Genomic DNA, 24836 nt, shown 5'->3' with positions numbered 1-24836 from the left:
TTTACTACTGTACTCTTTTCCAGCTCCACCCAGTCACCCAGTTAGGGTATTTATAGAAAAATGTATGCGAATATATCAAGCTAAACAAACAAGAATATGCGAATAAAAAGCAAACAAAGACGCGAGTAGATTCGTTGGTATTTGTATTGTTTCCAGAGTGGACGTTGCGATAAATTAATTTATATTGACTGATTCATATACATAACCTACCTGCTTAAAACTCTTTTATGCATAAATATTTATCACTGTGTGAAGCTGTTTCATAAAAATACTGAAGAGAGATACTTATGTTCTTAAGTTTGCGGAAAAAGCATTTATGAATAACTATAACATACCTATTGCAAAATAGATTAAGGTTTAAAATAATCTCATGACTTAGGCACATGCATTCAATATTTTTAGTTAAAAACAATAATTTCATTGGAAAAGAAAATTAAATAAATTATTGCAAAGGTCCGAGTAACATAAGAGGTGATAGAAGATACAGGGCCCTTGTTGAGATCCTAAATCAACAAGCGAGCAATCGACACGTTTAAACGCCTTTGTACATAACTCCAGGGCAAATACGAACGGATCTCGATGTTAAGATGTTTTCATAAGCTTATCAAATCATGCTTCTTAGTCTATTTAACACATTGTACGTTAATTAAATTAAAGTGTTAAGTTCAGATATTTTAATCTTAAATAATTATTTCAATGGAGTTGACAACAAACTGATATTTTATTATCTTCATACCAAACCAGAAACTGAACCTATAAAAAGATACTATGCATTTAGTTTTCAGAGAAGAAAAAGTCAAAAAAAATTAAGAAACATTTCATAGAAAATACTTGCATATAAATTGAAAAATATATGGTTCTTAGTCTCTCTTCTCATCAATATGCGGTTTCACTAAATGAATATAATTTAAGCGTTGAGCTAGTCATTATAAACACGCATATTAACATAAGGTGGATTCAAAAGTGGTGCATAGCGAAGCGTGGTGTGAGCGCGGCCGCCGGCAGGTGGCTCAAATTACCGCATTTGTTACACGTTTACACGAAACTGTATCAATATTTCATGCGGATTTACACGACCTATCGCGAACTCTACATTTTGCTGTCCAAAAATACGCAGCTTGCTAAATCACTTCGAAATAACAATTCCGTGATAAAAAATATTCAACATCTCCACCAATAAAAACATCTTAAAGTCTTATTTGAAAGAAACAGCGCATAAAACTCGTAGAATTAAATTCGTTTCTTCGACATCATAAGACGTCTCTATCCCCTTAATAACTAAGAAACTACGGTAAGTATTATTTCAATGAAACTGCAATGCTGAATCCTCACAATGACAACTCACTCAAACGTAAACGCGAACTATTTCCATAAGAAAGGCATTGCAAAAGTTTTTCAATTTTAAAGTGACGCAGGTATGATGGAGAACTTTGGCTTCGGACGCACCAGTCCCCAACGTCCTATTTACAAAACAATATTTTATAATAGCACAACAGACGTTTGACGAATAAATCTTGCTGATTTATTCGTCAAACGTCTGATTCTAAAAAGTGCTTGGAAAACATCTCCATTTTACCAGGGATTTTTCTTAAATTGATAGGTTTAGTGGTAATTCTGAGAGACAAAAGCGACATTATGCAGCATCACGCGGGGATCAAGGGGATTGTATCCTAAAACAGGATCGAGTAGCGACAGTGTCTGAATTAAACGGGAATAGCATACTTGTACTTCCGCGTTATCACCTCGCCATACTGTCATGTATCAACATGACCTATAAAATGCATACTCTGTAGCAATATTTTGATTGAATTTCTAAATTTAATACGTTTATTATTGTAGATATTAAAAATACTAACTTGAAACTGGCACTCTAGATTAATGATAGGAAATTATCTCTTCATACGATTGTGGAATTTTTTATTATTACTATAGGTAGGTATTTGAAATTTTTCTCCTATGCATATTAGGTTTATATTAGGGAATAGTTTATACCTTGGATATAAAAGCCAAAAGGTTGGAGTTTTAACGTAACAATCACTGGAAGCATGGGCAATGGGCATATTATTCTGTGTATAAAAACAAAGTGTCAAGCGATGATCCGTGAAACGAATATCATTACACGAATTTGTAGAAAGCTCTCAAACAGTGATAGGATCTATAAAGTACAATGTCCCTTCACTTATCTAAAAAGTGCCGGCACACAGTCCCCCGGGCCCACATTTACCAGCTCAATAAAACTTCGATGAAACATTTGTCGACATTCAATACGATTTCATCTCTTCTCGGACATACTAGCTTTTGATATGTGTTCTATTCGATCAATTTTGATACAATAGATATCGAATAACTAACTATCCATCCTTATGTATACATATAGTAAAATCACGTACGTGTAATTATTAAAATCTAATATCTTCAAATTACAATAGGAATAAAAAAATATCCATTTACAAAATATCTACAATAGCTTCACAAAAAAAAATATACAAATTTGTATATTCTTAAGGACCCATCGAAGTACAAAAGAAAATACTTAACAGTGAAGACTATTTACATATTATTATTTTTTGCATCAAACAAGCTAAATGAGAATCAACTGCATCGAAACAATTCAGATTTAATGAAAATTTGAAACTATTTAACAAACAACGAAACTGTCATACGGTGGATTGTATGATGCTCGAAATAACCACGTTATTCATTCATAAAGACAACGAGAGAGCTATCCTGTGTCGCGGTGTTATTAGTTTGCATTCACGTTTACCATTGCTTGTATCTATATATGCTCTCTATCTAAATAACACATCGTCACTTTTACAATTAAACTGTTTATTACATAATTAACACAATTGTGTAAAATTCTTATCTAATTACCTACAGAAAATGTGTAGGAATACTGCATAAATTTATAAGAGAAATTATGCATATAATATTCAGGGAAAATCTGCATACATTCTAACATAAAATAATGTCACGGCCTCAGGATAGTATATTACTTATTAACGTTATTACCCGAAGGTGTCAGCTAATGATAACGTTAACTGGAATTCATAATAAAGAGGGGCGCAGCTGAATCTAGAGCGTATCCGAATTATGTCCCGCGCGAGACAGCGCCTGTTTAAAAATGCAGAACTTCACAACGAGTTTAATTCGACATTGGCGTCGCTGGCGCACACTGCCTTCAGTGACTTCAGTCGTCTGATACCTTCAGGAGCGTGTAGTCCACTCTACGCATTCCCGATTTCAAAATAAACAGTGTCTTGCACAGAAAACATAGCCAGTGTTTGAGTCGTTAAAAATGCATCATGTATGCAACGTGTATAAGTGCTTCAAAGGACACCAGTGATACACTTCTGTATTCAACAAAAATCATTTGCGACGTAAAGCTATTTTTTACCCGTAGAACTACACGAAACGTACGTTTCATGAAGTGGGTTTATATGTATTTTATAATTGGTACATTTCACGATTGACATATTCTACCAAAGCTTTCATCTACTAGTGTGTGACATGTAGGGCAATTAAATATTATTCACAGAAAATACTGGAACGCTGACATTGCTTTATTTTTAAACGTTCGGAAGGGAATCGATAGAACCACTGACGTTCATACAACAAAAACGTGACCGGCAAAGACAGGAATGCAGCCAGCGTCGGTATTTTATTTACGTAAAAAGCACAGCTATATCCGTTCTGGTTCTATTTTAGCACTATATCGTTTATTATGAGGGCCGACGGCTCGGCACTAGGGCGGCCCCGCGCGGGAGTCGCAGGCCTCTCTACCGCCTGATATTATATTCTGGAGCACGCCCGCCTTACCTCCGCGCCAGATATTTCGAGTGCTACTTCTAACACCTATGAATTTATCTAGTCTCCGTCACACTAGTCGCTCGGTGCAGCCGCTTGCATCGTTAATAAACGGCCATCGCATCAGTGATAAGATAATACACAACTCGACGGTGGCCTTGCTCTGGAAATTTATTACTTCATCTACAACTTCGGTGAATTCATAGTCTATGGTACAAGATTATGTTGTATCTATTAGAAGCATAGAATATTAGAAGCATATATTAGAACTCATTTTAATTGTAATCTGTGATGTTTTTTTCCCTCATCATATTATTGTGTTATAGTCTGTAGATACAAAACCCTAATATCACCTCCTCGTATATAAATAATAATATACATATGTCTATTTCAGAAAATGTTTCTCAAACATACAATTTTGAAATAGCCTTACATCAATAAACTTCGCATTCTGAAGAATTTGTTATGATTCTACACAAGCTTTTTGACATGATTCCACACATAGACAATTCTATGCAATTTTTATAGATTTATGAACGTAGGAAGTGCCCGCTATTGTATTGGCATGAAAAGCTTTATCGACAAAGCATAGAGTCACTGCAGCAATAAACCGCTACACATTTTTTCTTTAAATTGGTAATTAAAACCTTGTTCACTCAATTTAACTGTTACAAAATACTTTTCTTATACGTACTTATAAAAATTCATACTACTTGTAAGTTCATCATTCTATAAAAAGATGCTTCATGAACAGTTTTTTGTTGATAAACACAAGTTGAACAATTGGCCATGAGGTACGTGTTACATCGCGCATATAGCAATGCATTACAATTTCAAAAAATAATTTGGAAAATCCAAAAGTGCACGCCTCATAATTTTTTTTAATAATTATTTATTAATTATTATTTTTGTTTATTTAATAACAATTAAACCACATCGAATCAGACCCTGAAAAATGAAAGGGTTCTATTCCTGAGCATACTCAAGCGTAAGAGAAAAAAAAAGACTCGATTAGTAAAGTATTTCGGTCACTATCGTGTTAACAAGAAAATCCTCCGCACATACAGACACACGGACGTCCAAGACAGAACTTTTTTAAACTGTTTTTTAACTAGTTTAAATAACAAAAATGACATCAAAAATATCATGAATGTTAAAAATAGTGTTTTTTCTTAATATGTGTGTGTATGTATTATCTTACAAGTGCAATGTATGATACATAAAGACATTTTAAGTTTGAAAAATCAGATGTTTTGCGCGAAGTGACAGCAGTACCCACCTCAACGCTTCGCTTATGAGGCGTGCAATTGTGTTTCTTAAAACACCTGTCAGCCGCTATAACAGACTGAATGAAAATAGCACTAGAGTGCAGATCGTTGCTCTGGTCAGTTAATAGATTGGACACAACACCTAAATTTTAGTCCACAGCATCGTATATTGTCGCAAATTGCAATACGTATTTATACAGCGGCCGTCCGATGCTATGTAAAATTTTTGAATAATAAAATGCTTTTGGTCAACTTAAAAAAATAATATATACTTTTCAATATAGGCGTAGCAACTAGCAAGGTATCATTAAAGCGCGTCACACACGGTGAAGATACTATAATATTTTATCTTAAGATACTGTAATATTTTGTATTACAGTATCTTAAGGTATCCGGTATCAGCGTTCTGACCATCATTTTTCTTTTTGTCATTGCGTACTAAGACCCCTGTAGAATCGCCGTCCTGTTACAAATGACCCGAAATTCAAGATACTGTAATATAAAATATTACAGTATCTTAAGATAAAATATTATAGTATCTTCACCGAGAGAAACAGATATTTAAAATAAATGTGAAAAATGATGGTTTCTATTTCATTAAACAATATAATATATGTATTATTATGTCCGCTATAATGAAGTCTGTTATAGAATACGCGTTGCACGCCTATTAGCGTCTGCCTTTCTGTGAGTTAATTACACGAAACAACTTACCTGCAGAACAGATTGGGTTTTGTACATTATAAAAAATAAGTTACGTTAAACTATAAAAAATAGTTTTTTCTAAAACTGATGATAATATTTTCTTGTGTGTTAATTATCATAAATTCTCTGAGTTATATTTTATTTAAAAAAGCTTTAAGAATATTTCTTTGTTCCATGATCTAACAGAATTGCATCCTACACTAAAAGACATAAAGTCCAATATATTGACCTGGAGGTATCGGTTTTACATAAGTCTCCATGCGCCGTATATATTACAAACCAGAACAAAAGGCTTCGACCTACTCTTAAAAATATACCACTTTACCACGTGAGCCTACATACATCTACATGTTTAACTTTATACATATTTTACAAGAGTAATATATAGCGTACTGATTTTTCTGCCATATATCTACGTAATGTAACTGAATAAATTAACACACGTTATACTCGTACATCAATACTCCATTTGATTCTAATTGATACTGTCTGTGGTTTCGCTTCAGGATAAAATCGAATATCAATGATTTGTTGAGTACCGAGATAAACATTGAAGATGAAGGTGGAGGATGCTACCTCTGAAGGTATTCGTGGCTGGGAATGTACGCCAACCGAAGGTCAACCTGATGTTGCAGTTTCTTCAGATAAACCCACAAAACCAAAGTGCATACCAGTTGTTCTAAGAGAAGGATGGCGACGCACATCATTATATGCAATCGTAATTTTTCTAATGGTTTTAATCTTTTTAAATATTGCATTGACACTGTGGGTTATAAGTACGTTAAGACTGACCAAGGTATTATTACATTTTGTTATATTGATTGCTACTACATTGATATATTGTGTTAAATCATGCATCCTCATTATGTATAATTATATTTTCTTGTAATCTAAGAATAACTATGTTTTCACAGAATGGTATTGGTCCAATTACAATAACAAAGGACGGTATTAAATTAGACGGAAAAGTATGGATGATAGACGAGCTAATTGCCTCAGCAATAACGACGCAAACCGCTCAGCCCATAACTCTACATTCACATCGAAATTTCACTGTTCTCGTATCTGAGCCCGATCGCAAAGAGCAAGCCAAGTTCGTCATAAGTGAGTTTATTGTTATACTTCATAATTTTATTTGCATGACCTTTAATTAGTTCATGTTTTGAAAATGTAATTTTCACCTAGTAAGGTACAAGTCATTATTGCAGAACCTTATTATCATCATTTAATATTTAACACTCTTCTGCCACTCTTGGCTTGTGTGTGATGTAGGATTGTAAACCCCAGAAAATTTAACAACATAGTTGAACATCTTACGAATAGGTAACTAAAGAATTCAATCAATTAAACTAGTAATATGAAATTGAGTATCTCTTGGCCATACTCAATTACTATTTATAGATAATATCTTCACTAATACCATATTAAATATTAATATTATCTTATCCATCATAGAGAGGGATGCAGTCGAGTGTACAGGTCGTGTGTTCGAAGTGCACGATGCTCGTGGTGGAAATATATTCCATGCTTCTAAAGAAGAAGTACGAGTGTTCGCAGAAACATTGGCTGTGGATGGGCCTGGGGGAGTCAGTGTAAAGAGTGCGTTACAAACCCCGTTGTTACGTGCGCCACCGGGATTTGATTTACAGTACGTATTTAATTTTTTTTTTAATATGGGAATAATTGAAATAAACATCCAAGTAATTTTTAAATATTCTCCAGGAAATGCTGGATAAATATGCCTTTAATAGAAATAGTCTTATAAATACTAATTTTTGTAAAATATTCTTAAATACTAAAATTTTATTTAAAGTACAGAAACTACGAAATATACTAATAACATTATTTCAGCTTAGAATCGCTGACACGGCGATTAGATCTGCGGGCGCCACAGTCCATTTATCTAGAGAGCAGAGCCGGAGGCATCGAAATAACATCGCATAGCAACATCAAACTGGAATCCGCTGTTGGCGCTGTAAGTAATAAACAGATTCTAAGACGATTTACAAATCACACAACGATACAAATACATTACAATACTATTCATTAAAGTTTAACAGCAAATCAAACAATCCATTCACATACGAACGATGAAATACGACTGTCTTATATTTATATGTAATTATTATAAAAGCCACGTAAAAAATAAAAATAACGTGTAAACACCGTAACAAGATTGTCACAATAAGTGACAGCAAAGGGAACGCCTGTTACCACAGAATACATAATAGTAGCTAAACGCTACAGAACGGACACTCTCCGCCTCCCGCCAAAATTAAACTTACCTCACCCCCGCGCGATCAGACATAAAATGGGCCATATTTTTCTGCAAGGACGATACGCAACGAAGATTGACAACATTAATCAAATTGACTTAAAGTAATTTTATTATTTTGGATTTGTGATTATCGTTTTTCGTAGAAAATGGTTAGATATTGTGCTGTTTACGGATGTATTTCATCAGAAAAACGCGAATTTTTTTTTACGCTAGTCACAAATGTGCCAACCATAAAGCGTTAACACACACATTTGCAGTCTCTACAGTGTGACTGTCAAAACGATCATTTTGTATGGAGTGTCCGGGGTGTGCTGTTACTCTATTATTATCGGCGATTTGCATAACAAATTGCGTTATGATAATAATATTAAATCAGAACGATTTTATTTTTAGAATATAATCAGAATAATCCGATGTTTTGACAATAATGAGAATTTTTTAATTTTCAGATAAAAATGGACGCTCCAAATATAATAATTAACAATCTAAAAGAAGCGACATATACTGAAAACCCACAGAAAAACGCTAGAAGCAAAAAGGTTTACCAGTTATGTGCCTGTGCATCTGGAAAGCTATTTCTGGCACCCCCTGACGCTCTGTGCTCTCAGCGTGAAACCGACACAGAGCTTTGTCGATGATAAAACTTTACCTATAGTTAATTAATACAATAGCGATTGTGATAGGATCAAGGTTATTAATAATATGTATTTGAAACATGCACATCAGATTTAACTAGTCATTCGAGAATAATGTAAATTTATTGTACATATTCATAATTAACTAAAAAAACTAGTCAATTTAGTGTTTAAGTAGAATATAGGTTCATTTTATGCGTTGCATATTGAGGACACACACGCATGTAGTCTAGAAAGTCTCATCGAATGAGCGAGATGAAGTCCATTGTAGTATCAATGATTTCTGAAGCGTAATTGCGATCAGTGTGTTACGTAGGTAATCAATCTTGTTGGAAAAGCAAACGTCGGTGTGCGGCGACCGCGGACACCGCGGGCTTCGCTACCCGAGTAATTACACCAGCTCTAATTGAAGCCACAACGACGACGTTTTTTAAATGTTTTCTAAAGTGAAAAAACATCACAATTGTAATAAATGTCTGTTTTTTAGGAAATAATTGGTACAAATGGCAATATTTGTGATATACTTAATTTTATAAATTTATAATACAAAGTTTAAATTCGTTAAAGTGAAGTGACTGTGTTAAGCAATTGGAGCGCACTGATGCTAATAATGTTAATAAATTATGTATTTCATTTCACAAGTTTCAAAGTGTTTCTAGATTCCTTTTTGATAATGTGTTATTTTTAAATTATTTAATTAGTGCATCTAACTTATATAATAACTGCACACAAACGCACATCGTAGGTTATATTTTATTTTCATTGTTGTGCCTTGTGAAGCTCTAAAATAATGAATTTAAACTACCTAGTTAACAAAATACATTGCAAATACGTAAATAAAGTATAGCTCATGAATTAATTATTCTAATGGAGTTGTTACAACGCATTTACACCGCATATTTTTGCTTCATTAGCTATCAAAGAAAAAGAGATTATACTGTTTGTAGAAACAACGAGGAGGAATAAAAGAAAACTCTCTGTAAAAGTTTTATTTGTTTGCCTTATCCACCCCTTACATAAAGCCGTGAACATTTATTTCGGTACACATTTTAGTAACGACTCTATAAACAAAAGAAAATCAAGTGTCAAATATTTGGCACTTTTTTATTTATTGAATTCATGTAACACATGAATAGTTAATAGTTATAAATATTAATTTATTATTTATTCATATTTCATTAAATAAACAATTTTGCCGGAGGATTTGATTTTAATTTGTGCAATTTCATACAAATGACTTGGAAAATCAAAGCATGCACATTTTTTACATCCTTCGAGTACACATGTTATATTTATTATATAAATTTTACTCTAATGGTGCAGAAAAATCATGTGTTCATTATCTCATGAATCTAAACATACCTACTTATACCTTCTAAATATATCTGTTCTGAATTCCTATAGGGTATCAATAATTTGTTCTACAGAATGCGTGACTCACACTACATATTACATATCTACATAACAACACCTAATTTAAAAATTGCGTTGTGCGTATAATTACATCCTGATATTATGATTAATGTTATGATTTTGAAGTTTCCTATTGTGATTAAAAAACATGTTTACAACTAACAAGCCTCACGGTCAATCTTATAAATAACAGCTGATTATTTAATCAAGTTCAAATCTCATTTTTTGTGTACTGTGTCAAATACCTAAGTCAATTAAATATGAATTAATCATCAATCAAAATGGTAGATTTTGTAGCATTTTTTTTTTTGTTTTAAAAATAAAACATTTTAGTAACTACATTACATTCATTCATTTATAAATACCTAATAGATAATTAGCGTTTGAAATAGCAAAGAATAAATACGTCCAGTAGCTTCAAGTGCAATGACTGTCCACATTATGTAGATGAGGACACAGGTGCCCTTTATGTGAAGACACCGTCTTGCCTTATAAAAACTTTGCCGAACCCAACGACAACCATACATATCCATTGTTTACTTTTTAAGTATCCATATGATAAATATTGAGTTTCGATAAAATATAAGTTAGTAAGTAAGAAGAACTTTCGATTATTGGAATTCCGAACATAAAAAGATGTCATCAAGAGCCCAATGATTAAAATGTGATTAAAAGCAACTTCATATAGAGAGGAATAAAAAATATAAAACATATAAATAAGCGATTACTACCGTTTCAAACATGTCTGGCTTTTAGTGGTAAGCCGTCGTAAACAACAATAATATGTACGACGTAATTATTTCGTTAAAATGCTGGCATAATTCAGGGGAATTGTAAATATCAGTTTTGTGATAAATGGTAACATTTTGGTGTTCGCGAATGACAAATACGTCTATTAAAACCACCTGGCTACGATACTCGTCTACACGTATTATTTACAATGTGCTATGTTGATAATAAACATAACATTAAATTTTAGGGAAACTTTGTAAAAACCCAATGAGTATTAACTAAATTAATAATAATCTAATATTTAATATCAGCCTATCAGCCCACACCTAACCTTGATATTGCTATGTTGTAAATAAGCTAATCCCCTAATCATAAGAATAATTACGTCCTCAGTTATTACCATTATAAAATAATCGAAATTTCTTTTTATAATCCTAGATCATAAATTGATGACTTATGAAGCAATAAACTTGTTTTGCTTCTGTCTGTGCATGTTATCAATACGGGGGGATATGATAAATTTATCGAAAAGAGCCAAGTGACTTGTATTTTAAAGATAAAACATATTATTGTGTAGGTAACTAGGTATATGTAAAATTAACAGAAAATATAAATCTAGGTAATTAATATAATTTCGAATGCTGTTTAAGTAATAACATTAAAAAAATGAATGTAACGAATTTAGAAAATAACAAAATGGGATTTAATTGGAAGGAAACATTGATAAAAAATGAATTATTCATAGGTAATTCGAACGAGAGTACCTACTAATTAATTACAAAACTAACCTTACTAAATAATAAATAATTCTAATTCTAAAATGAGAAAATCTAAACTCAGAAATTATGTAAGCATCGTAACTTGCAATAAACAACAATGCCTATATTTGTTATATAAATTCAAAATTGTATAAATCCGGAAGAATTATCAATTAAAAATATTACACGGCACATTTCCCAACGCCGCGTATAATGAGATCGTGCAAAATGTAATTTTAATTTTATTCCCAACACTTTTTTCTCACCTGGTGGCGCTTAATCATAATCACGGGCTGGCGAGATAATCTTATGGCTGGGGGCCATGAATGAAGAGAAAACGACACACGTATTACTTTTTCTTGTTATCTTCTTTATGAATGTTTTTCATACGCTTCTTGAATATTACAATGTCCTCATGATGGGGATTGTGTATTTTAATAACATTTTCCAGCACCCTTTGACATATTTGTACTTTGTAAAGATTAAGATTGTTCTTTTTTTACCTTTGTGTCTTGTACTGACAATGAAGAGTGATGACCCGAACAATGAAGAGTGAACAAGCCTTAGAATTTATAAAATTTGGGCACAATGACTACATAATTAAATTTAAAATTGTTTTTGAAACATGGATATCGTTCTATCTAGACGGAAACAAATGCAATTAATTTAAAATTATTAAATTATAAACATAGGCATACAAAAGTTAGTACATTTTAATATTTTTATAAAGGTAGCATGCTTTTTGAAAAAGAAACCAGAACCTCTTGAAATTAATGTTGATAAAACAATTTCTAATTCATTTAAGGAAAAGCGTTGTAAAAAATGTTGTATTTTTCATTTCCCAATCTACTCTTACTTATCAATATTATTAAGTCACTAGTTTATAATGCTAATCCGAACGAATTCTGTTGGAGCACGTAAAACTGTCTATCAGTCTTCGTTAACGAAGTTATATAATAAATTTTGTTACGTGAAGTGTTGCCAGAACCCAGGTGTTATGGTTTCTAAAATTACAATACTGTTTGTATTCTTTTTGAGATACAAAATTTGAAAAATCATTAATTTACAACCGTTTTCTAATTCGAACTTTGGTTTTGGCTCTATAAATAAATTATCGATAATCATTTAGTCAGAGATATACATTTCTCATAGGCAAGCTGTCGCAGAAACTCTCCGATAAAAATATAAGAACATATTAAAAATAGCCTGGACATAAAAAATTGTTCATCCCTGATAAATAAAAGATTATACTATACGAAATATTGTAATATCTTGACAGCATTGATATTTAATAAGAAAAGACATGAAAATATAAGTGCGAGATGAGCAACGTGTTGTTTCACCTGCAACACTCACGTACTGTAATAACATTTACTCAAGGGAAATTCAAACATCGAACTATTTGCGCATTTTGGCCCAAAATGGAATTTCTTTGTGATCTTTTATACAAACGATAAATATTACAGTGACGATGTGACGATGGCGAAAGTGCGACTATTTTATGCCAACATTAAACATAAATCACCAGTTTTATTTGATTTTCCTCAAGCATATATTTTAAGTACCTACCGAGTATTGAAATGCGTAAAAATATAATATAGGATATAAAATTGAAACTTGGCACACTTAATAGCATTAATTTAAATCAAATTTGAAACTACTAACATATTTAAAGCATTTGAAGAATGTTAAAATAAATTATATTTCGTTATCCATCGTTATTTTATTGTAATTCAGTTGCCAGATTTATTTACTTTAATTATTGAAGAAAAACAATAATTATAAGTGAGTTACTTAAAATAATAAACCTGATAAATATAACGTAATTATAAATAATATTATTTATCAGTATATTACATAGTTTCGGTACCATTGACCTTACGACTGCACGAATTGAGATTTCGTAATATCAATATTATGAATACGTGACGGATAACGACAAAGAAAATTAAAAACAAATCAACCCTTTTTCCGATTCAAATTTTGTTACGATGAACACTTATTGAAAGTGTTCTTAAGTGTTGTCCTTTTATGTAGGTACTCTATAAATGTTTGATAGGGCCATCTCGGGAAATCTCTGTCTCCATTCGCTGAGGGTCTGCAGTCAAATAAAACGAGAATCCCAAATATTATTCCGCGACATTTTCCCTATTCCTTCAATGTGAACTTTTATTTTTATGCTCTTACGTATTCTTATCTGAAGAGAAACACGCTCTGAGAGATTCACTAACATACTGGTACAAATCTCGCGCCCGAAATACGACCTTTTTCAAATCTCTGTTGGTCTCTCGCAGCACAAGCTTCGCGCGTTTAGATTTTGTCATAAAAGTTGATAAATTATAAATCTGTTATATTTCGGAGATTCCTCGCGATTAATTTCAACGTCCGCCATGATCGTAAATAATAAAAAGAATCAGTGCGCACAACTGGCGCGGTTGGCTGTCGGGCGGCAAGTGTCGGTCGAACTGACACCCCCCAACCAGCCAAACTACTGACTCAAGGAAAATGTCATTGTCACTTGTCATTGTCATAAATTCATTCGTTAAAACTTCAAGTCTTACTATGTCAATATTCAAACACACAACTTTACCAGTAGATGGCGTTATTACCAACTGAATAAATCAATACTCCGACACGGCCATTCTGACAAATAGCGCGTTCTCGCGCGATTTCTAAACCTATTTAGCTCTGGTCACAACTTTTCGTCAAGGTTTGTAACGTAGAACCTACATAAAGCGCGAAGCTTCCCATGTAGAGCCAACACATGAAGCGCGGAGCTTCCCATATAGAGTCAACACATGAAGCGCGGAGCTTCCAATGTAGATAGAGCCAACACATGAAGCGCGAAGCTTCCAATGTAAAGTCAACATACGAAGCGCGAAGCTTCCAATGTAGATAGAGCCAACACATGAAGCGCGAAGCTTCCAATGTAGATAGAGCCAACACATGAAGCGCGAAGCTCCCAATGTAGATAGAACCAACACACGAAGCGCGAAGCTTCCAATGTAGATAGAGCCAACACATGAAGCGCGGAGCTTCCAATGTAGATTCAGCCAACACATGAAGCGCGGAGCTTCCAACGTAGATAGAGCCAATACATGAAGCGCGGAGCTTCCAATGTAGTTAGAGCAAACACACGAAGCGCGGAGCTTCCAATGTAGTTAGAGCAAACACACGAAGCGCGGAGCTTCCAATGTATTTAGAGCAAACACATGAAGCGCGGAGCTTCCAATGTAAAGTCAACACACGAAGCGCGAAGCTTCCAATGTAGATAGAGCCAATACATGAAGCGCGGAGCTTCCAATGTAGTTAGAGCAAACACACGAAGCGCGGAGCTTCCAATGTATTTAGAGCAAACACATGAAGCGCGGAGCTTCCAATGTACATAGAGCCAACACACGAAGCGCGGAGCTTCCAATGTAGTACCAATGTAAATAGAGCCAATACATGAAGCGCAAAGCTTCCAATGTAGTGCCAATACATGAAGCGCGGAGCTTCCAATGTAAGGCCAACACACGAAGCGCGAAGCTTCCAATGTTTAATTTACGCGTGAAGCGCAGGGCTTCCAACGCTAAACTTTCGCATGAAGCGCGGAGCTTCCAATGCTAAATTTACGCCATCAGCTCCTCTTAGGAAAGGAAAAATAAACAAGCGTCTAGAGATGCGATCCTTTATTAGCATTGATCAACAAAATAAATTGTAAACATTTCTACTAACCAAAACACCAACAACAAAAATAATGGAAAAATCATCATATCGCAACCGTCAACATAATAAATACAATCGTGTATCTCAACAAATGCCGTTTACTTTGGCGACTACTCATTTTATTTTAACATAACTCAATATTTAATTATTAATTTTTAAAGCCGATTAGAAAAATAAAACTCACCCTTATTACAAATCATCAAATTGATTAGACATTTCTGGTAAACTCATAGGATATTTACTCAGCTTTTCATGACACACATATTGCGCACGGTATTCGAATACAGCTCACGAAAATCAATACACAACCTGTCAGAGCCATCCTTCTTCTTCACGAGGATCGCCGGGCTTGAAAATGGTGACGTACTCTCGCTGATAATGTTTTTAGACTGGAGGTCAACTATTATGTCAATCATGGCCTTGCGTTCCGCGGGGGCCAGGCGATAAGGTTGACGCTGCACTATTTTGTTCGGATCTTATAATCTAATTTCCATCTCACCTGTTGTTACGACCGTCTGAGAGTTCCCCTTTACGAAGTTCTCATTAAAATTTTCAATAATAGCACGTAAACGAGCAATATCTTGGATGTATGTAAGGTAGGTATCGATTGCTTCTATATCGGCACTTTGCAAAGCACAAACGTGCGCACGAACATCGCGAGAAATGTGAACGCCTTTATTCTTAATTATAAAGTTTACCCTGAGTCGCGTAAAAACATCCCACTCAACAATGACGTCATGAGGTAAAGCCTGAGAGCCTACCACCAAAAAAATCGACCTCTAAGTGAACATCATCGATCTCTATAGGCAAAGTAATACGGGAAAAAGAATGAGTGGAAGTGGAGCTAATACCAGTTAAACGCGTAAATAAAAAATCTCGTACACCGGTCATAACGTCAGCGATAGGTTTACGAATGAGCGAGCAGTTAGATACACTATCTACGAGGGCTTGTAATTGAAATCTACCAACAATAATTTTAACAAGCGGCGATTCTGACTAGACACACACATAATAACGGACTTTGTATCATTACTTTTTTTTTTTTTTTTTAATTTTCGTCTCGTTGTTTAGAGAAACACACCTGCTCTGTATGCAGCAATTTGCAACAATAAGTGCACTGAACATTTTTATCGACAGGCGGGGAACGTTTTAATTAAAACGTTTCCGAATGTGAAACCTTAGTGTGCGGACGGAATTTACAACTTCGCTTATAGTGCCCCATTTTGCCGCAATTGTGGCACATAACATGGTCATTTGTTTCAATTTAACGCTGCTTAAAGTCACTACAAAAAGAGCTCGAAGTTGAAGGTCGTTTATTATTTTTATTAATTTGAGGGTAGGTAGCAACGTGTCTATCTAATGTTACAACGTCCGTGGGGGTATTTTTTTTTAATAAATCTGTTCGTACCTGATCGTCAGAGATACCTGACATGACGACTTCGATCTCGTTCACCTCGCTCACGCTGTCTCCAGTCGATCGATCATCGCCAGCTTGTTGGTGGAGGCGGCGGATTGGTTCGCCGATTCACGGAAATATGTCTCGCTCGTAGTAGCAGGGTGTCGGTTAAATACACTGGAGGAATGATGGTCAGATCCCACCGCTGCTTTCGGAGATTCCTCGCGATTAATTTCAACGTCCGCCATGATCGTAAATAATAAAAAGAATCAGTGCGCACAACTGGCGCGGTTGGCTGTCGGGCGGCAAGTGTCGGTCGAACTGACACCCCCCAACCAGCCAAACTACTGACTCAAGGAAAATGTCATTGTCACTTGTCATTGTCATAAATTCATTCGTTAAAACTTCAAGTCTTACTATGTCAATATTCAAACTCACAACTTTACCAGTAGATGGCGTTATTACCAACTGAATAAATCAATACTCCGACATATATATGTACAGAAAATATAAATGTTTACAAGTTAAAAAATATTATAACAAATAATGTAACAAATATATACAGATTATAGCGTGCTTTAATCTCCTGTCGTTGTTTTAAAAGTTTTCGTGGTTCCGTTATATATTTTTATTAAAATTAAAAAGGTGTTGCCAGCGATGTATTCCAAGAAAGAAAGAATCTTTATTAAATTGCTTCAAAGGATCGGTTGATGTTATTCATCATTGTTGGAGGCGGCTGGCCCGCGGTTTTCACTCAACAAATATTTCAGCGGTGTTACCTACCTCATATTAGTATGCCGTACCACAATAACCGAAGTTGAATCACAAAAGATTTCCGGAGCGCGACTTGCACAAGGGATGAAAGCCAACATTGTGTAATCAGAAGGGTCGCAATCTCACCCCACCCCATCACTGTGTCGAACACAGCTTCATCAACAACGGCCCCTTTCTAGTCACTGTGATATTCGTTCTTCAAAGCTTATTTCATTCTTGATTCCGTCCCTGTGACCTTCATTTCATCAATAACCGCCTCATTTGGTCCTTACAGCATCGGAATCCAATCGTGGAGGTAATATCCACATCCCTCTAATAATTATAATTGGGCACTTCAATACAGCATTAGCAAAATAAGAGGGCCTGCCCAATATGAGCACTAGGTTCAATAATATATTCCATAGTGTGCATATAAAGTTTTCAGACAGGAAAGTAGTGGAAGTAGCACAAACAAATTTAAAATGTTATTATTATATTCATACACCTCGCGCACTGTAAATTTTCCAAACACAGCTTACGTAGTAACGCAAATAATAATGAAAAATAGCATCTTGAATAACATAATATAAAGGTTTCAAATTCGAGATATCGTTTGATATTGATGGCTTTATACATTGTTATAGACAAAGATAACCCAATTCGTAATATATGTATTTTTTATAAATTAATTATTATTGTAGAGTATTTCGAAAATGTAACAATTATCTAATTTATATTATTCTCACTGCAACAGTATTTTTTCTTCAGTCTTAGATAAAGCAGAAGCATATTCCATGACGTAAGGTTCCAAAAGGGTAAGTATGTTTGTTCCATATGTTTTGTTTTATATTCCTTCAAAGTTGAATACGATATTAAATCACACTATTCGATGAATGCAGGGAAAAGATAAGGTAAGTATAATAATGGGGCAAGCAAACTGGAATAATACAGAGGTCTCAAGGCATAGGCTCTATTCCCCGAACTCGTTAATGTTTGATATAAACAATGTAATGGTTTATCCCTTGTTCAATTGCCTCTTCAAGTGAATATTTAATTTAATTCATTTCAGTATAATGTGCAAATCTGTAAATGCTATCCATAAGTGCGACGATTTATCAAAGAAAATGTATAATATGTTTAATGTTTAGGATTTCTTGAAATAAACAAATAAGCACTATTTTTTCATAACGATCTATATGATCGCAATACATATTATCTAAATTAAATAAACAGCCGTCCTGTATCGAACGAACTAAAATAAATACAATATTGTGAAAAGACATCTATTTATTTGGTTTTGTTTAAATTAAATTTTTTTTTTTTATTTATTTATCAATAACAAATACATTTTACATAATTGAACATGCCAAAAACCACAAAGATTTGTCCGGCATGCAAAGCAATCTATCCACGACAAATGTATATAGCGCTCGTGTGCACGCGACAAGTTACAGACAATTATTATACGTAATACGACATTATACAATATACAGGTTGTTTACAAAATGCAATTTTAATTTAGATTTAATATTATTATTATTTATGCTTTTTTTTAGGTTCAAATCAAGATTATTTAGTAATTGAGGAACTAAATAACGAGTTGTTCTTTTACCATAAATGTTAATTACTTTTGGAATGATTAATCGTTGGTTAGTTTGTTGACGGGTAATGATTACGTTATCAAGTTTTTTCTGCAGGTCAAAGTTAAAGAATTGTTCTTTTAATATTGTGTAATGGAACAAAGATTCTACCGGCAAAACTTTACAATGGTGAAAGAGATTTTCATTACTATTTTTACATAATTTTTTTTATCTTAGGAGATACTATTTGTTTTAATATTCTTAGTTGTAGTGATTCAATGTTCTTCAAATAGCTTTTAAAGGTTCGTGCGTAGCTACTTATACCGTAGCTTATAACATTATTAACTAGGGCGTTATATAGCATTAGCAAAATTTTAAAAGGCATTTTATTTTTAATAATTTTTATATTAGCTAGAATAGCTCGGAGTCGATCACAAACAGAGTTGATATGTGGCTGCCAGTTAAACTTTCTGTCAATTATAAGTCCCAGATACGTATGACTACTTACAGTTTCGATTTTTGGACAGTTACAATTGCGCACATTATGTTGATGCAAACAATAATGATTATGAGCTATTATCACATTGTTCGCATCGAACAATGTTTTATTATACGGAGAGTGAATATGTACTAGTTTGGTTTTATCTGCATTAAGAACAAGTCCATTATCGTGGCACCATTTATTTATACGGTCAAAATCCTGTTGTAGATTAACAAGAGCATTTTCAACATTATGATTTGCAACTAGCAAACAAGTATCATCCGCATATTGGTAGGAAGTACAGTGCTTAAGAACGTTATTCATGTCATTTACGTAAGTGATAAAGTGGAGGGGACCGATCACCGACCCTTGGGCTGTTCCTTCAGTAACAGGTAGCACACGACTCACAGAATCGTCGATTTTTACGTAGAAAGATCGATCATTGACGTAATTTTCGCACCATTTTAACATTGGACCCCTGATCCCAGAGGACTCTAACTTTGCTATAAGACACTTATGATTTAAGGTGTCAAAAGCCCTAGAAAAGTCTATGAAAAGAGCTAAAACATGTTTTTTGTTATCCAGGTGTATGTTCACGGTGTCCGAAAAATCTGATAGCAGAGAAGTGGTGCTTTTACGTGGTTGAAAACCATATTGATTATTACAGATTACGTTATTTTTAGAATAGAACAGATGTATTTGATCACTTATAAATTTCTCAATGATTTTATCTATAGACGACAAAAGGGATATTGGTCGATAGTTGGTTACGTCGGCTTGTTTTCCTTTTTTGTATATAGGACGAACGCAGCTTTGCTTCAACTCATTAGGATATATTCCCGACAGAAAACTAGTGTTGATAAGATGTGAAATGGCAGCTGCTATTTTACTTGAGATACTTTTAACGTCTATTACTCTAATGCCATCGCTACCAGGCGCCTTTCGGCTATTAAGATTCAGAATAATCTTTTTTATAGTTTTAGGGTTGGCTTTTTTAAAGTAGAAGCTAACGTTGGTTGGTCTGATGTAATTTTTAAAAAAAATGTGTTTTTAAAAAAAATAAATAGTGGGATATTTAAATTATTTTCACCCATTACAATTTTTATTACCTACAGATTTTATAACAAGAAGGTTTCTATGCCGAAAAAAATTAAACACCTTAATAATTTACCTTTACTTTCTGTTCACATGATTTTTGTCATTTTTAAAAAAGTTGAAAAATTTAATTTAGAATTATGCACAAACAGAATAAAATTGTAATTTTATAATAAAATAATTGGAGTACCAATTAATCTCAAAGGCAGGTAAAGGAGTTAACTAGCGATGAAACCATTCATATTGTATTCAGCCGTTGGCGGTAATTAAGATTCCAGAGTTGGAAACTTTCAGTGAAAACGTGTCGTTTGACAAATCTTTCATATTATATTTTCATTTATAATATGTACCTATAATTGCTGAACGCTGAGCAGTGAAATTATTGTAGTTCGTCCCATTTTCTTATAAATAATATATAATTTGTTGTTGTATTCAGATTTTGCTTTAGTACTGAAGTTGGTACTGAATTATTTGAAGTAGACATCATTGTCTCTGACTCTATTCTTATTAAAGAGCACGATGCGTTAACCTTATAATAATTCATTTATTTATTATAGCATACATATACATTACACATTTACAATAATAAATTAGATTAATTCATTACAGTATAATTATATGTATTTAATAAATACATTAGGTAGCAAATAATCTATTGTTAGTGTAATGGCAATGGACGGAAATGGCCAAACTAAAATTATTCGACTGCTAGTTTGACTACGAAGTTTCCTTCACTGGTGCAGTGTTTTATGCTGTTTGAATTGAAAAATTGTATGTGTGTTGTTGTATGCATCTTTATTTTTCATATTAAATACTATTGACTTGATTATGTCTACATTAACTTGATGAAATAAACTATGATTTGCTTAAATAAAATTATAAAATCTCTTTTATGTTGTTATAAATTTTTATCACTGATGTAAGTATACAAGCAGTTACCATCTCATAATCGATAAAATTTGTCCGCAAACACGTACCTAATGCAAAAGTGGGCTCATTATGTCGTGTTGACACCGACAAATGCCCTTTTACATATTCTCACTGAGATCCCGAAGATTGAGCCATGAAATTGAAAACGATCCTTTGAAGAAATTTATTCAAAGCACGAACTGCTCCCACTCCGGTGACGAGGATTTGCTCGTTTATTTTTATGAAATTATTGAAGACTGTTTTCATTGTAGCATAAATGCAGGCACGAGAACGCATTTTGTTTCAATCACGTCATCTTTATGCATTTAAATCACAGTATATATTTCATTGGCTCAAAATGAATAAACAAGATGGTTATTTATAAAATGAACTCTGTCTGTCTGTCTCCAGGCTGTATCTCATAAACCGTGATAGCTAGAAAGCTAAAATTTTCACAAATGATATGTATTTCCGTTGCCGCTCTAACAAATATTTAAAATTTAAAAAAAATATTATGGACCCCCCCTAGTACGGAACCCTTCGTGCGCGAGTCCGACTCGCACTTGGCCGGTTTTTTGCAACTTGCCTCAAGGAGTTTACAAAATTTAGCTACATGGTCTGAAAATATTGTATTCTTTATTGCTTTATTTATTGCTTTTGTGCCAAATGCAAATAATGAAATAATGATCGCTTTTACTAAAAACTATAAATTTTAGATGTGATTGAATTTTGCATTAATAAAAATCGAATAAAAGCGCCACTCTCTATTTTGAGCACTTAACTAGCATTTAAGTTTGAGAAGAATAAAATTATGAATCGGAATTGAAAGGAGAAAAACTTTTAGAGAGTGCCATTTTCCTCTGTTAAAACTTTTGTCGTATATCTTAACCGTGAGTTTTTGTCTAAAAACTTTTTAACATATCAATTGTCTTTGCAAATACATAGGATTTAATAACGATAAATATATTAATTGACCACATATTTAATGTAATTTTTTAATCGTAATTTATATATTTTAAAAGCATAAAAGTCTATAATTGAATTAAAAATTGAATGGATTTCCATGCAACTAAGTATGACTTAACACATTAAACAACTGTTTGTGCTCGTAGCAGTATTTATGGTCTACGCAACAGAACTTTTGTACTTTTTCACCCAAGCTTGCCAACCGCACGTTCTCTATTACACGAAACTCGCGCTTTCCATTATCTCTGCTACCGAAATTTGTTTTAAATTTTTACACCACTTTTTCAAATAAAAAATACACATTGGAGCTTGCACTCGACGCTTAGTTATGACAAAACAGGCTGAAAATAAAGTTTCAAATATTGCCTGAAAATATGAGAATAATTTTGATCTTTGAAAAGGTTCACAACAACGGCGCCTACTCTTCTGTAGCACGTTCACCCCCTTCCTAATATCATAACAGTGTATAATGACCTCATCGTATAAAGAAGCAAAAATATCGCGAACGCAATTCGTCATGTCATTATGCAAGAAAAGGGCGAACTTTACGACTATAATAACGCGAGATGTCTGACTCGGCGTGCCTCATGAATGGTGGAACGTTCTTTATTGTTAGCATGTTTTATGTTAACGATTAACCTTTAAGGTTGATGTTCCGACCGTCCCTCCATACATTTTTGATTACCTCTAAACACTTAACACAGACACTATTTCTTTAAAACTAATCATTTTATCACTTCTCTATAATGAAATGTGTGCGCGTTCGACCTTTTTAATCAATAATTTACAATATTTACTTAGAAAAACAACAGTAAAATACCGGAAAAATTTGACACTTCTACAGTAGTGTGCGTGACTTTTGCCAAGCGAAACACGACATAAAGCACGACATCTAGCGCATAGACTATATACTTATTACAGATCTAGCGCGTCAATGTCTAAACGAAAGGCGATGTTTAGACATTGACGCGCTAGATGTCGTGCATTCGCGTTCGTTATCTTATGCATAATGAGCATAATTCTAATAAATCAAAGTTCTGTGTAAAAATTGAGTAATTTCATTTCCAATCGTTCAAAGAAAATAACAATAAAATAAAATAAAACTAATGACCTTAGAAACTATGTTTTTTTTTATTTATTACTCATTATTGTTCGTCCGTCGTAGGTCTGTAAACTGTATTGTACACTGAAGGTAAATGGTACTGTAGGTACTTTAGTTCGGCGTCGTCGCTCGTCGGCTTGATATAAAATTACATTCTTGATTTCATTGACACGCGCTATGATTTGCGCGCGGAATTTCTTGTGTTGTGAATTTATTTTTGTATGCTATGCATTTTAATTGATTCAAATTGCAATGTTTCTCTAGTATGCATTTGAGACTATATTGTAAATTGTAATAATTGATCGTGGGTATAGTAATTAATTATTCTAATAACGCAATTAGTAATATAATATGTATTTTCGGTGGGATTCAAAACAAAAAATTGGCCCGTGATTTTTATGAAATTTCACCACATTGCAAATCACATCAATCATAGTTCATACACATGTATGACGAAAGTGATTAGTATTGTGGCTAACATTGACTCATCAGTTCATCACTGAAACCAGTGATAAATCAGTACCTATATCATATTGTGTTTGAATATTTTTAAACAATGATATAAGTATACAATTATTATAAATCGGTAAAAAGTAATCACAAACTTGCAAACATTGGTAAAATGTCCAGTAGTTTATGAGCCTATTCATTACAATCAAACAAACAAACAAAGTTTTCCTCTTTATAATATTAGTGTAGACAAACACTATGAATACGATCACGAATGCAAATTCGGGGATTTTCTAATTATTGCTAAATAATAATTGAATTCGTTTTGAAATACTCTATAATTTTTAGTGTATAAATAGACATTTATAATGTGGTGCTCATTTTTTTTGTACTGCTAACGCTATTGTAGGTACCTATTTTCGTTGTTTTATTTCAAGTGAACACGGCCATACAATTTTGTCACGAGCCGCCTATGATTGTAGGTACTTTTGTTAGGCTCCTTCGTCGTCCGCGTCGGCTCGAAAGTTCTTGATTTCATTGTCACGCGCTATGATTTGCGCGCGGATTTTCTTGTGTTGTGAATTTATTTTTGTATTATTATTATTTTTTATTTATTTTTTTATTTTATTGATTCAAATAAAATATTTCACTAGTATGCATTTGAGACTATATTGTATTATGTATAATTTATCGTAGGTATAGTTATTCTTATAACGCAGTTATATTTTCGGTGGGACAATTTGACCCGTGATTTTTCTGAAATATCACCACGTTGCAAATCACATCAATCATACACACGT

The 24836-nt window shown here is 33.4% G+C and overlaps 1 protein-coding gene and 1 long non-coding RNA gene across 4 annotated transcripts in view; one reads left to right on the top strand and one right to left on the bottom strand.

Moving 5' to 3' along the window:
- The first annotated feature begins 3199 nt into the window (after window positions 1-3199).
- Window positions 3200-9678, top strand: LOC149482339 (delta-sarcoglycan-like). Of its 3 annotated transcripts, none has more exons than XM_089704458.1 (6): window positions 3200-3416; window positions 6287-6576; window positions 6695-6884; window positions 7236-7428; window positions 7632-7755; window positions 8508-9678. In XM_089704458.1, the coding sequence occupies exons 2-6, from the start codon at window positions 6337-6339 to the stop codon at window positions 8694-8696; spliced, it is 936 nt and encodes a 311-aa protein (XP_089560584.1). In that variant the 5' UTR covers window positions 3200-3416; window positions 6287-6336; the 3' UTR covers window positions 8697-9678. The 3 variants fall into 3 exon arrangements, with proteins under 3 accessions (XP_089560584.1, XP_089560585.1, XP_089560586.1); XM_089704459.1 differs by having other exon boundaries at window positions 3200-3430; XM_089704460.1 differs by lacking the exon at window positions 3200-3416 and adding an exon at window positions 3450-4019.
- Window positions 4756-24836, bottom strand: part of LOC149482334 (uncharacterized) — a 44783-nt gene continuing 24702 nt past the window's right edge. The window contains exon 2 of the long non-coding RNA XR_016316748.1: window positions 4756-5122. This is a non-coding gene — a long non-coding RNA (uncharacterized LOC149482334). The remainder of the gene's footprint in view (window positions 5123-24836) is intronic.

This window comes from Colias philodice, chromosome 15 (genome assembly GCF_061535455.1).
Source record: "Colias philodice isolate Cphi_HAF_F1 chromosome 15, ilColPhil1 Martin Lab GWU primary, whole genome shotgun sequence".
NCBI classification, from domain to species: domain Eukaryota; kingdom Metazoa; phylum Arthropoda; class Insecta; order Lepidoptera; family Pieridae; genus Colias; species Colias philodice.
Note: the sequence above shows the minus strand (reverse complement) of the source record. Positions and strands in the feature narration are given on the sequence as shown.

What these genes read in the sequence shown, in the direction of transcription:
- LOC149482339 (XM_089704458.1), top strand. Translation starts at nt 6,337, where the DNA reads ATGAAGGTGGAGGATGCTACCTCTGAAGGTATTCGTGGCTGGGAATGT. An exon ending in GCAAGCCAAGTTCGTCATAA is followed by an intron (nt 6,885 to 7,235) that starts GTGAGTTTATTG and finishes TATCCATCATAG; the next exon opens with AGAGGGATGCAGTCGAGTGT. An exon ending in CCACCGGGATTTGATTTACA is followed by an intron (nt 7,429 to 7,631) that starts GTACGTATTTAA and finishes ACATTATTTCAG; the next exon opens with CTTAGAATCGCTGACACGGC.